The sequence below is a fragment of the Podarcis filfolensis genome, assembly GCF_964270895.1.
Source record: "Podarcis filfolensis genome assembly, chromosome: 7".
Classification (NCBI taxonomy): domain Eukaryota; kingdom Metazoa; phylum Chordata; class Lepidosauria; order Squamata; family Lacertidae; genus Podarcis; species Podarcis filfolensis.
This window is the reverse complement of record NC_139603.1, coordinates 50,206,959-50,222,102: the sequence shown is the minus strand read 5'-3', so window position 1 is coordinate 50,222,102 and position 15,144 is coordinate 50,206,959. Positions and strand designations below refer to the sequence as shown.

The 15,144-nt window shown below is 38.9% G+C and overlaps 1 protein-coding gene across 2 annotated transcripts in view; it reads left to right on the top strand.

The window, feature by feature from the left end:
• The window catches only part of KLHL14 (kelch like family member 14), a 62,594-nt gene that overhangs the window by 27,683 nt on the left and 19,767 nt on the right, over nucleotides 1-15,144 (top strand). For both annotated transcript variants that reach the window (XM_083622990.1, XM_083622991.1), the window contains exon 4: nucleotides 14,667-14,756. In XM_083622990.1, the coding sequence (XP_083479116.1) occupies nucleotides 14,667-14,756 (90 nt within the window). The remainder of the gene's footprint in view (nucleotides 1-14,666; nucleotides 14,757-15,144) is intronic.

The following is a 15,144-nucleotide window of genomic DNA, read 5'->3' as shown; positions in this document are numbered from 1 at the left end:
CCCAACACCCCTCCCTCATTTCCTTTCAGTCATCTAGATGAGACAAGGGTTTAAAATATGCATTTATTTTTTAAAAAAATAAATGCATAAATGCATTATACAGTGGTACCTCGGGTTACATACACTTCAGGTTACATATGCTTCAGGTCACAGACTCCGCTAACCCAGAAATAGTACCTCGGGTTAGGAACTTTGCTTCAGGATGAGAACAGAAATCGTGCTCCGGCGGCACAGCAGCAGCAAGAGGCCCCATTAGCTAAAGTGGTGCTTCAGGTTAAGAACGGTTTCAGGTTAAGAACGGACCTCTGGAACAAATTAAGTACTGTACTTAACCCGAGGTACCACTGTAATGCTACCTCTTTAAAGAGAGTATTTAAATTGGGGTTGCTGGTTTGCCGCTCCTTGCCGCTTTTCTGTCATAAGGGTGCGTTTTTCAGCTCCTGAATACTTTGCCATTTCTGTTCCTGAACATGAGACAGAGCCAATGAATCCTTTAGGCATTTGCTCAAAATTAGTGTTAAAAAGGCACAGCAAATTGCTTTGATTAGTCATAGAATAATAAGGACAAAGGAGGAAATTGGGGTGAATAATCTCTTGATATGTCCCCATTATACTGTTTGAAGATTGACAGTTTTCATTTATCATAGTTGTGCACAAACTATACACATTTTGACACCCAAATTTAATTTGATGAACAATTCTCAGTGGCCCCAATAAATTCTCTGCATCTCACTTTATTCACTCAGCAGTTGCAAGCACCAGGGCTTCTGATTCAGTGCTGTGTTAAGGTTGGTCTCAGCCCTGCATTGTAAAGCTTGAGCAAGCACTGGCACATTACTAAAGCAGCAGCCTCAACACTGTGTGCTAGACAGCTTTAATGAAGGCTTTGGATATCTGAAGAACTAATGACTCCCCTAGAACATGCAATTGTTGTACTTAGAAATGCAGTATTTACATCAGTCTGTCTTTGTGTAACTGTTGTGTTTAAAAGCTTATCCACCATGTCTGCCTCAGAAAGTATCAAAAACAGCTCACATCATAATAAAAATGCGCAGACAATGGCAAAACAAATAGGAACTTAGACAGCTGCTTGTTACCAGGGCCATTGGTTTCATTTAATATTTGTATGACACTTTTCCAGCAACAAAGTTTAGCTCAAAGCAGTTCATAACAATAACAAACCATTAACAAATGAAAGCAACAAAATAATATCAAAAAAGACACAATAGCATATCATGGCCAGCAATAATAATAAACCTGTTAGCACATTTCCAAATAGTATGGTTTCAAATTGGATGGGAGACCACGTGTTGAGATTCTTGCATTGCAGGGGGTTGGACTAGATGACCCTCAGGGTCCCTTCCACCTCTGCAATTCTATGGTTCTGTGCTTCATTGTGCAGAAACACACAATTCAGTAAAAAATGATGGGGTCCAATACAAGTCCATGCTAACTGAAAAATAACCTGTGAAAAATGCCTGTTAAGCACCAACCCAGAACCAGTTGACATAATCCCCCCGTGAAGAGGCAGCTTCTTTTGAAGTTTCTTTTTTAAAAAAAATATATTTATTGAAGTTTAACAATTACAGAAAAAGAAAAACAGACAGTAATAATAAAAAAGATTATACTACTTCAAAAAAAAAATACAACACTAAAGCGAAAAAAGGAAAAAAAAGAAAAGAAAAAGAAAAACATTAACATCCAGTATTTTCATATCATTATCTTTCATTTACTTATTTCCTTGACTTCCTCATGCCTCCCTTTTTGTATTCTATTTCATAATTGTTCCAGCAAGTCCTTTCCCTCTTTCTCAAATTTTGTTCCTTAATTTATCTTAACACAATTTAACGTTGAATTTTACACTTTAACCCATTAACAGTCCATTTTTACTTAATTCTTTATAACCTTTCTGCTAAGACCATGTAAATCCGTTCCAACATCTTTCTAGCATTCATTAATTTTACAGTATTTTTTTAAGTATACTTTAAATTTTTTCCAGTCTTCTTCCATCGACTCTTCTCCCTGGTCTCGGATTCTGCCAGTCATTTCCGCCATTTCCATATAGTCCATCAGTTTCATCTGCCATTCTTCCCTGGTGGGTAGGTCTTGCGTCTTCCAGTACTTTGCAATAAGTATTCTTGCTGCTGTTGTGGCATACATAAAAAACGTTCTGTCTTTCTTTGACACCAATTGGCCAACCATGCCCAGGAGAAAGGCCTCTGGTTTCTTCAGGAAGGTATATTTAAATACCTTCTTCATTTCATTGTAGATCATCTCCCAGAATGCCTTAATCTTTGGGCACGTCCACCAAAGGTGAAAGAAAGTACCTTCTGTCTCCTTACATTTCCAGCATTTATTATCAGGCAAATGGTAAATTTTTGCAAGCTTGACTGGTGTTATGTACCACCTATAGATCATTTTCATTAAATTCTCTTTTAAGGCATTACATGCCGTAAATTTCATACCAGTGGTCCATAACTGTTCCCAGTCAGCCATCATAATATTATGTCCAACATCTTGTGCCCATTTAATCATAGCAGATTTCACCGTTTCATCTTGAGTATTCCATTTCAACAGCAAGTTATACATTCTTGACAAGTTCTTAGTTTTGGGATCTAACAGTTCTGTTTCCAATTTTGATTTTTCCACCTGGAAGCCAATTTTTTTGTCCAAATTATATGCCTCCATTATTTGATAATAATGGAGCCAATCTCGCACTCTATTTTTTAATTTTTCAAAACTCTGCAATTTTAGTCTGTCTCCCTCTTGTTCCAAAATTTCCCAATATTTCGGCCATTTAGCCGAATGGTGACAGCCACCTTGGGGTTTTATTTTCAAGCAGATCCTTGTATCTTAACCAAACATTAAACAGTGCTTTTCTGACAATATGGCTTTTAAACGCTTTATGTGCTTTGACCTTATCATACCACAAATATGCATGCCAACCAAATACATTATTGAAACCTTCCAAATCCAATACATCAGTGTTTTCAAGAAGCAGCCATTCTTTCAGCCAGCAAAAAGTGGCTGATTCGTAATAAAGTTTTAAGTCTGGCAGGGCAAATCCACCTCTTTCTTTTGCATCTGTTAATATCTTAAATTTTATACGAGGCTTCTTGCCCTGCCAGACAAATCTAGAGATATCTCTCTGCCACTTCTTAAAACAATCCATTTTATCCACAATTTGCAATGTTTGAAACAGAAACAACATTCTTGGCAATACATTCATTTTTATCACAGCAATTCGGCCTAAAAGCGATAACTTCAAATTTGACCATATTTCTAAATCCTTTTTCACTTCAGTCCAACATTTTTCATAATTATCCTTAAATAAATTCACATTCTTAGCAGTCATGTTTACCCCTAAATATTTCACTTTCTTAACCAGTGTCAATCCTGTCTCCTTCTGAAACTTATCTCTCTCAATCTCAGTTAGATTTTTCTCCAAAACTTTTGTTTTCATCTTATTCAACTTAAAACCTGCTACCTGACCGAATTCTTGAATCAGTTCTAATACTCTTTTAGTACTTGATTCTGGCTCCTGTAAAGTCAATACCAAATCATCAGCAAATGCTTTCAATTTGTACTGTTTGGCTCCTACTTGTATACCTTTTACCATTTGGTCCCTTCTAATCATATTTAACAAAACTTCCAGGACAGCTTCTTTTGAAGTTTCAGGCACTGACCTAAATGGACATAATGTCCATCTAACTCAGTTTTGTCTACACTGGCTGACAGCAGCTCTCCAGTGGATATTCCCAGCCTTACCTAGTAAAGGTAAAGGTACCCCTGACCATTAGATCCAGTCGTGGCCGACTCAGGGGTTGCGGTACTCATCTCGCTTTATTGGCCAAGGGAGCCGGCGTACAGCTTCCGGGTCATGTGGCTAGCATGACTAAGCCGCTTCTGGCACAAGAGCAGCGCACGGAAACACCGTTTACCTTCCCGCTATTTATCTACTTGCACTTTGACATGCTTTTGAACTGCTAGGTTGGCAGGAGCAGGGACCGAACAAAGGGAGCTCACCCCGTTGTGGGGATTCGAAATGCCAACCTTTTGATCGGCAAGTCCTAGGCTCTGTGGTTTAACCCACAGCGCCACCCGTGTCCCTACCTAGACAGCGGATATTCCCAGCCTTACCTAGAAATGTCAGGCATCAAACCCATGAGCTTTTGGGTGGGAAATATGTGCCCTACCGCTGAGCTATGGCCTTTCCCTGGAATAAAATATCGATAAAATAAATAAAAATACAAAAAAGAGACAGAAGCATAGAGCCTGATTAGCCCCCATTCTTTCTCACCATCCTTTATTGAGGACGCCAAGTCTGCCTTGCGTTCCTTTTAACCTGGTCCAGCAAACCAGAAAGCCAAAAGACAAATATAGCTAAAATTAGATGAAGGGATCAAATTATAATAAAAGTTCAAATGTAAGATTCATTAGAAAATCAGGCCAATTTTCAAAAACTCATGGGCTTACATTTCACATAAAAATGGCAGGAGGTGTTTCTGAAAGAAAAGCGGGCAGCAAGAGCATGTGTGTTATGGTAGAGTTTAGTTATACAATGCCTGTGGCAAGCATGATGTATGGCTGCATGCCTATTAACGATGCATGGCTCCATATCTAAGAATGAGAGAGAAAAGTTCTAAGGAAGAATGGAAATCCAGATTGTCACGTCAGTGGCATTTGTGATTGAAATTTTGTTTCCCGTTTGAAATATCTTTCAATAACAATCAGAGCTTTCCCTAAATGTGTTTTGTTAGATGATAATATTATTGGATGCTGCTTTTATACCTCTGTTATTTAGCTGAACACGTTTTAATATCTTGAATTGGGGTTTCCTCATGTTCTGATTTTCTTGCACAAACACAAATTCCCAAGATATATGCGCTGTGTTAATTTTTTGTGACCATTTCCTCTCATTGCTTTTTTCAGGAAAGGAAGAGGCAAAGTGTCTTTCCTTGTTTGGAAAACTCTATTCATTTGCAGTACACACAACAAAGCAATTACTAGAGTATTGGAATGGCCTATGCTGCTAGGTCAAATTGCAGGCTAGTGTGCTTATTTATGAGCAAATTCATTGGCAGGGACTGAATGGGGAAGTGGAACCAGGTGTCCTTCTTGGAGAGCATTGCAAGATGGTAGCAGAGACTTGGGAGTCACATGGTTGCTAGATAGGTAAGACATGATGTCAGCAGCACTCTTCTACCCTCAGTTATTCCCTGGATATATCCAAGAGCAGATGAAGATACTCCAAACACAAACTAACACAGTTTTTGTTATGGGCTGTTTCACTTGTTCAATATCTTCTGTGTACCCTGTTATAGTGCACCTATTTAGCACTTACTTCATAATGCTCAGCCTTTGGTCATCTTGTAGCTTCATTTCTTTCTGATTTTCCCAGCTTCCTGTGTTCCTTAAGCGAATCTCTGCATGCTTTCTAGCACATGCAAATAAAAGTCACCTTTACACCTCAAAAACTCTAAAGTTCAAGATATTCTTTAAAATTTGCTCTTCATGAAATCAGAAAACTGCCCATTTTCTGTGGATAGATTCGACATTTTAGTATTCCAGGTGTGGAATACCAAGGGTGGTACAGAATAGAGTGATACAGAGATTTAACATGTCTTGGTAATTACAGTTGTTTCTTCCTTATCTGAAATCTCTGTAGGGACTCCTCTACATAAAGGGAATCCTGGCTTACTGACATGATCTCACTCAACTCTCATGTGCTCAGTGAACATGTAATGGGAATAATGTAGAATAAAGCTTCATACAGACCAAACGAATGAAACACTTATCTGCTGCTGTCTAGTTTTACCTTTAAAGATTGTGGCCAGGATCATTGTGGAGAAAAGACCAAGAGTGAGTCAAAGCCAGTGAAGAAATCTAGTACTGTACAGTATAATGTAAGAAAATGAGTCAGTGATTCAGTGCTGGGAAGGCAAGTTAAACTGCTGAAAGGATTGATGCAAGCAAGACAGGGTCAAAACTAGGAGATATCCTAGCTGCAAATGGGCTGATAAAGCTAAGCGAGAAAAATCGGCATATAGAGGAGTATATCCGGAGGAGTAGTTAGTAGTAGTATAACAACTATATTTTGCTGTTTCCTGTTGAGGAATTTCCAGCATAATGTAAATACCATAGCAGCCACCTGGGATTGCTATCTTTTTCTGGCAGGGCTCTTGAGTCTTTAATAGCTGCATGACAGGGAAAAATTGTACCAGAGAAACATTTCTGAGCATGGAAGTGCAATGAAGCGGAAATTGTCACCTGTTGAATTTCTGCTTGTCATACTGCTGTTAAAGGTAGGAATTCCTGCCATAAATAAACTTGGGAACCATAGTCTTTTGAGAAGCAAACTGCACAGGATGCAGGATTGGAAATACATTATGTATGGGGTAGCATTTTTGTAAGTCGTCACTATCTCACTTTAAAAAAAAATCCAGAGGGATAGCATGCCAATCTCTTGCAGTAAAAACATTCAATGTGCCTTGTGGCACCTTAAATTTATGTCATAAATGTATTATAACATACGTTTTCGAGGACCCAAACCCATGTCATGGGAGCTGAATGGTAATGAAATGCAATCATTACAATCAGTGAGAATCAGAGTTTAAATCTAAGTTAAATAGGCACAAAATTGGTGATAATTGCTCAAATTATTATATAACACTTCTAGGGGGATAGGGAACTATTTGCAAGAAACTGTCACAGATAGCGTGCACAGGATTATTTTATATTTGTGTTCGATATTTATTAGTATTTTCACCTATTTATTTATTTATTTATAGTTACCAGTATATATAAACTTCTTTGAGGTTTTTGCAATAAAAAATATATGAATCTTGTTCAGTAAATAAATAAATTTACTTAATAAAACAGATGACTCTTTTATAGCAAGATGTTTCCATTTCTGCCTTCTTCTACTGCTCTGGTGTGAATCAAAATCATGCTATAGCCAAGGTGGCAGTTACAGAATTCTGAAGATGGAATTCTCAGAAGCTCTGATGTCAGATATTATCCTCCAGGTATTAAGGTATCAAGTCTACGGGCACATAAGTTTTCTCTTGTTTCCAATATCAGATGCATCTGGAGCAACAAAGAAAATTACCAAAGAAGGACCGATGAACTTAAAGTACATTGCTGTACTGAGGACAACCTCCACATGTAATTGATTGCTGCCACACATCCATGTAATCTGGGGAAACTCTAATCCATGAAAGTGAGGAGTCAATCAATAAAGTAATACATATTCAGTTTTTGGTAGATTTCCATTCAGCATCTGGTAATCAGAGAGTGCTCACTGGAAGGACAGATCCTGAAGCTGAGGCTCCAATACTTTGGCCACCTCATGAGAAGAGAAGACTCCCTGGAAAAGACCCTGATGTTGGGAAAGATTGAGGGCACAAGGAGAAGGGAATGACAGAGGATGAGATGGTTGGACAGTGTTCTCGAAGCTACGAATGTGTGTTTGACCAAGCTGCGGGGGGCAATGGAAGACAGGAGTGCCTGACGTGCTCTGGTCCATGGGGTCATGAAGAGTCGGTTATGACTAAATGACTAAACAACAACAACTAGAGACAGATACCCAGTGTTAGCAAATTCTGAATGTTTTGCCAGACCAAAGACCAAGTCTATTGATTTAGCATTCCACCAGCCTCCAAATCTACACAGGCTATTAGAGCTGTACTTAAGCTACCATTCAGCAATCCTGTATCACATCCTGTTGAATCCAAATACTGTATCACCTGCTTTTATCTCATGAACAGTTGCTTTCAAAAGCACTATGGTGGCAGAAGCTCCTACAGTGTGGAGAACCTATATTGTTGTGCGGTAAACTAAACATGTTTTAACAATTTAAACACTTATTGGGTTGTAAATGGCTAACTGTCAGGAAGTATTGTCTCTAACTGCTGGCTAGAAGCAGAGAGAATATACAAAGTTATACAAGGTCTGTTAGTCAATTGACATTTAAACTGTCACAGCTGCTTCCTATTGCTGGCTGCATTTCACCTTTTATGCTAACAGCAGTGGCATTCAGAACTGATTGGTTTATGATTGGTCAGTTAGTGGATATTGCATTCAAATCTCTTTGTCCTTATTTATAGGCAAATGGGCTTTGTAATTCCATCAGAAATAAATTGATTGGCTTGAAGATCATGACCAAAGAAAGTATAAGACTAGGTTTAGCTCTGTTTGGACAAGTTTTGGTAGGCTGAAGAGGATTGGCAAGGGTCTAAAAAGTGGCCCTGAAGACAGAAGGAAGCATAGAGAGAGCAAGAAGCAGAGTATGGCAACTGATGAAGAATATATACCTACCTGGAAACACAAATCATTTGACATGAGAGCTAAGAAGGTCTGCAACAGGGAGTGGGAGGCTCCAGCAGCTGCCTTGGGGAGAGTTGAGGCCAGAATGACAATGGAGGGAAGATTGGCTCCTCAAAGAGATTTTAAATAACTGCATAGGCTTGTTGGCATAAAGTATTCAAGAGATGCTTGAAAGTCAAAAAGTGAGGAAAACTTGATGGATCTCTGCTGGAAGAGTGTCCCACAGTAACACTAAATGCCTGACTTCTGGTTGAGGCTAGTTGAGCCTCTGTAGCATGGAGCACAACTATGAGAAAACAGCTTTCAAACTTTACAGAAAAAAAATGTGGCCAACCCATGGTGGAACTACAGAGACACAGCCACAAAGCAGCCATGAAACAATAAACAGAAGCAATTATTTTACCAGGACTGAAGTATGGAGTAGGAAACTGTATTTTGGACTGCCAATGGAATCATGGACTGCTTCTCATTCAGTTTGGATTTGGGGAACTGAGACAAGAAAACACAAGGCATATTTTGTGCCAAATCTGTCACAATCAGTGAGAGTTGTAGGAACTCAGCACTTGTCAGGATTGGCACCAAATGCATTTGTTTTCTGTACACAACATTTGATTTCTTTCCTTTGAACTGGATACACAAACAGAAGTTAACTGCTGGAGAGAAAACTAGCTATGCTATTCATGTTACATTTCACTTCTTTGTTTGTGGTTGGCTGCAAATTCTGATTAATATAATAATTCAAAGCATCTTGAGGTGGGGCACAGAAGGGCAGGCAGCTATGAACACCATCTAGTGACTCCATCTAGAATTGTAAAGGATGAGTATGTGACTGGTTTTTAAAAAGAGACAGATACTGCTGTCATCATTGCTAACTTGACAGACTGAAGTTGCAATCTTATACCCACATACCTGGTAGTAAGTCCCATTGAACACAGGAAACCTTACTTACAAGTATTTATTTCTTTATATTAATTTGTCACTTTTTCACAAAATTGTCTAAAGGAGACTTACAAAGTAAAAAACAACAACATTAAAAATTTATAGTAGATAGGTATTGGATTGGTTGATACAGTTTTTAAATAACCCTGTACAGTATGTCTGTCTCCATTAGAACTTAACACCTATGTGTAACATTACTGTTGAATTGCTCCAAGTGATTTCTGTCTCTGTGACTGTATCTCTGGCAAAGTAGACCTCACAAGCATTTTAAAAATCAAAGTAGATTTTCAGTTCATCCAGTAACACAAAAGTATTCATTGTCCACTTATCTTCATTTGGTGCTCTTCCATCTGAAGCACTTCTCTCCAACCCAGATATTTGTGACCAGAAATCTACTGTGTTTTGGGTAGTTAGTAATTCATTACAAATAATGAATACGTTTGCATTCAAAGTGAACATCTCCCAGACAGCTGTTATGCTGAAATTTATTGGCAAGTGCTAATTTTTGAATAATTATGAGCAGATTTGAGGAAGGGGTTATAGAATTATTTTAAAACAGTGGAAGGCTTTTTTAGTGCCTGCACAGCCCCTCCTGGTGATACATTGCTGATTTAGATCTGCCTCAAACTTTATGTGTGGTTTCGGTTTGCTGAGGTATGTATGATGTGAAGGAAAGATGGGCACCCATAAACATTTGAGAAACTGGAGTCCTGGCTTGTGCCCACTGTTTGTTTAGAAATATATACCTGCCATTCAGGCCTATGGAACCTGTTGTGTTTTCAAGATGTTTTCTGGGACCTGTGTGTTTTCTGGTTGGTGGAAACACGCTAGTTAAGACCAATGACACAATCTTACAAGACACAGCATCAGACAAAGAAAAGGAATTCAAATATTGTGCAAGCATAGTAAAGTGTGGGGACAGATGTGGTGAAGGGCAGAACTGGAAGTGAATGGGTGTGCACAGTGAGAGAGAAGATATCACTCATTCTCTGTCAGGAAAGGGGGAAGTCTCTCTTTGCTTTTGCCTTGCCTGATTTTGGCAAAATAAAACCTTTCCCAAACCGGTTGCTGATGATGCACAACCAAATACTTGTACAAGTTCAATCCAAACAATCTACATACTAGTTACAGATAGGTAGCCGTGTGTGTATCTGAAGAAGTGTGCATGCACACGAAAGCTCATACCAAGAACTAACTTAGTTGGTCTTTAAGGTGCTACTGGAAGGAAATTTTTTTTTTTGTTTTAATCTACATACTAGAATGCAGAAACACAGATACTGAAGGAAACGAACTCCCCGCGCCCCCCCCCTGCACCCCACTGAGAATAGGGTTCTGCTCCACAAATTAAGTGGACCAGATTTCTTTTGAAATTTTAAAGAAGCGATCTGTACTACAACTCTGCTTTCTCATCATCTTGGGACCTTAACATCTGGGGGAGAAGGTAGGCCAGAAGAGAAGCTGTTGGTTTGTGCATGTCCTCTCCGATAAGTCTATATAGGTGCAGTTTATTTCTAGGACCTTGGGTCTTGCACATGTTTTTCAGATGTCAATTTTTTCCTCTTATTTATTGGTGTTTTCTCCTTTCATTTAACTCCACTAGTTTGTTTAATAAAGCTGAGAGTTCTTGCAGAGAGCTTTATAAACACATGTTATTAGATTTTTAAACCTCTTTTGAAAGTGCCTCTATCCTACTTCCTCCTAGTAAAGTGACCTTTTTAAATGGAGGGAAGTGGGTTTAGATGACAGTCATGATAAATGCGGTCATGTTCACTCAATAAAATAAGGCCCAGTGCATTTGAGGATAAATCAGTGAAATGTACAACCCCACCTGTCTGTCTCCATCATTCATTTCCACTGTCACTTTCACAGTGGCTGATGGATCACAGTTGCTGTAAAATTAGACAGCCTTTAATCTCATTTCATCCTGATTAGCTTCTCTTTACCCTTTCCCTCTAACTCACTGACTGACACGCTAAAAACTCACACTGGGCTGTGTTTGAGCGTGGCGTACAAACTTCTTTTCCAATACCTTTTTTGGAGGGGAAGAGAGGTACTCACCTGAGATGAAATGAAATGTAAAGATGAGGGAATCTGAGACTCATATTAAAATAAATCAGCAAAGCAGAGGACAGTGTGCAATTAATAAGAGCAGCTGTCTGCATCAGTGGACTACACATTGGCCCATGCTTTGCATTATTTACACCCATGAATTCTTAGTGAATGTAATAAGTTGGTCTAAAAGGCATCCTGGGGCAGGGGGGATGAGGGGCAATGTAAAAAGTGTGGTTGCTTCCTTCAGAATGCAGAAATGTGTCATATCTTACAGAAAGTTATTGTAGGTGTGCCCAAGGGCTCACATGTGCCTAGTGGAACCTTTAAATTTTGGAGGACGGCGGCAGCTTCTGTCTGAAAAATACATACTCCCAACAGAGCCAGTAATGTAGTTCTCTGAATTGTAACGTGCTCTTTTATAAGTTACATTTTGGAACCAGAGTGGTGTTGTTTTTTTAACCTGAGTGACATTTTAGAACTTTTATTTCTGCTTATTCCATTGCAACTTTCATTTGTGTCATTGGAGTGATCATAATACCGGTAATTTTACAAGTCAGATATTCTACCATTTTTACACATGGCATCAAACAAACAGAGCATTATTGGCCATATATTGTTGCCACTTAGCTCTGAAAGCCGTGTTTAAAGAAGTTTTGCTGCCTTAGTACATTACATGCTAAGAAGCATGCCCAATGACAAGGAAATCACTTCTGCATGATTCAGCTGCATTCTGCACGGGGTGCACATGCGACCTGCTTTAATCCAACCAGGAAGTGCTTATTTGAAGAGCAGTATAAATAAAATAACATAAGAACATGGGTAGTGGTGGTCACATGAATATTTCACATGGAATTGGCAACCTGTGGGGAAGCAAACAATTATTCATGTGACCACCCTGCCCAACTTCTACAATTTGGCATCGCTGTACTATGAAGTGGTTCCCCCATGCTTCTGGGTATGCAATTGAAAGGTGCTGCAATGTAACAGGAAAGGAGCCTCAGATCTGCTCTTAGTATCTTTGGAGTAAATATGAAGGGTCTCCAGATCTATTTTGAGTGAGTATTTTGTCATGAGTTAAACAAGAGGCAGAACTTGCTTTTCATGATTTCATGTGATCTGAAGAAGGATTCCACAACTTGTGAGGCAGAAAACAAGCACCATCTGTGTATTGTGGCCTTGTTTCTAGTGGACTACTCACAAGTTGCTCAGGCCTCCTCTTAAGGGAGAGGGTTTTAGTAATGCATAGAATGATGGCATTACATTTAACTTGCAGGAGAAAGCTTACCTGTGGGCTCAAATTTCAGACTTGCCCCTGAGTTATAAATTAACATACTGGCTGTTGTGAACTAATACGAATATAAATCTACACATGACATTAAGCCATTCTACCTATCAATACATTTTCCAAAGCTATAGTTCTTAAGCTTCATCTTCCAAAATATCTCATTGACTTACGTGGAACAACTGTGTAAGTAATTTGAAAATTAACAGTGTCTATGTCTGGCTGCTTAATGGCTGTATAAGATCTACCAGCAATAAGTAACATTAATTAATGCATTTTCACTAGCCTAGCTGCCTAACAATTGCTTTTGCTTAGGCAGCTGTACAACCACAGACTATGAAAATGATGTTTGACCTTTACTGGAAGCTAAATTTGCACCTTGCTTATTCACCATTACATAGGCAAAATAAATAAAATAAAATAAAATAAAAATCAGTAAGAAGCTTAAACGAGACTACTTGATCTTTAAGAAAATGTGTCTTCAACAAGAAAGCTGCACATATTTCTTATTGTTATTTGCATATGCTATACGGCTTCGAGTGCATTGAGAAAAATAAAAGATAATAAAACAAATGAAATGAGAGATATATCACCCAAAATAATCCAAGTGTGAGATAGGCTGCCTCTTTTTTTGGCACTGGCAAAAGAGCACAAAGTAAAAGCTGGCCCTGAGTCATATTGATTTCCCACTGCACTGGTTTCCTAAGTGCTCTGTTGATCCGTTTCAAGCAATAAGTTCCCTGCCTGTACATGCACATCACCTCCCCATTTGTCCTCACCTAGATTTAAGGTGCCCATATGATGAGCTGAACAAGGACATTATTTTTCCTACTGGTGACACCGGGGCAGAACTACTGCATGTAGTATGATAGCTAAACCTGTGTAAGTATGCATTTCAACATACGATTTTTGATAGTGATGCATTCCACAGAGCAATACATATTATGGCATTAAAATTGCATATTTTTGTTTTACAGCTCTAGCCTTGGGAAGGGGAGGGGGATGAAACAGGAAAAAAAGATTTCCTGCTTGCCTCTCCCCTCCCATCCCCTCAAAATAATCCCATCCTAAAAAAAAAAAAAGGATGTTGCAACTATGGTAAAACAGTTTTGATCTTTCAACAAAGGGCTCCCTGATTAGATGGATGGAAAATGTCTGATTGTGCTGCTAATGACATTGTACAGGAAATTAAGCGTATACATTTGGAGAAGGCATTAAATCAGCAGGACCTTAATTTAAAAACTTAAAACTGTATGGAAATGCAGCTTGCTCATTGCTGTGTAAGAGAAAGCTGCTGAATACTTTGACTCTTCTTATGGAAATGTTGCCAACAGAACTAAGCTTGTGGAGGGTGTTTTCTTTGTTTTTTTGCAGTGTTGCTTTTATTTAATCTTCTTGCTATTTACATGGTACTTGCAGGACACAGCTGACAATTGCAGGTTTAGCCATGTCTCTTTCATTTCTTAAAGAGTTGCAAACCTGCTACAAAGTATATTATTCGCCCCTTCAACTACAGCATACCTGGGGTCTTGAAGACTACTCAGCCCACAGGTTGTGCAATAGCTGACGACACAACTGTGACAGGCTTCTGAAGTCACATTTGGCGCCCCCTCAGGAACTGCAAGCCTGGAGGAGCTGTTATGACAGCTTCTGTGTATCATAAATCACACTAGCAGCTGTTAAACAGACCCTGGGCTGTGTAGTCTTAAGATCCCACATATACCTGTGTTTGCTGGGATTCAGCTACAAGTGTTGATGCTGAAGAGATCAGCACATCATAGTCCAGGTCAGGACAGTGCGCCTGGAGCACCAAAACATGACAGCAAGCAGATACAAGGGAAAGAAATTGGTGGTGATTTACTCTGGCTATTTTTCCAGTTTTTCCAAAAGGGATATCATAAGGATGGGATACCAGCAACTTTTAGTTTACTTGACATATGTACTAGAACTGAAGCATACTTATATTATGTCTGCATTTATGGTTTGGAGCTTTCCTGAAGTAAATGTCTCAAAGCAGCCATTGTATGAAATGGAGCTTGATAAAGAATACCTGTTTTGTTCACAGTTATGCCGTATAATAGTGCCCACCATTGTGTTGTGGAAGTAGAAAATTTCTTGTTCGTATTGGGAGGAGAAGACCAGTGGAATCCTAATGGTATGTACATAATAACTAATGGAACTATAAAAATATGTGAATAGTACAGAAGTACAAAATATACATTTGCAGATGTACCTCAAGTTATTTGTCTTCGGTCATATGACTGCAGCCATAGATCTTATATACCCACAGTCAGCTGCCCTTCCGGTGAGATGCTGTTTAAAGGGATTTGTGAATTGCAGTTTCATATCTCTTTTTATGTATGCAAACACAATAATATTCTGTATCTGCAAAAAATATAGTATGCAAATCAGCCCATTAGGCTGTGACCCTAAATTCACTTGCAGCAATAGAACCTCTGGATGAAGTGGACTGCCAAACAGCTCACAATGGCACATTCGGACATTATGTTAAACCATAGTTGAACATTATGAGAGTGAGCCAC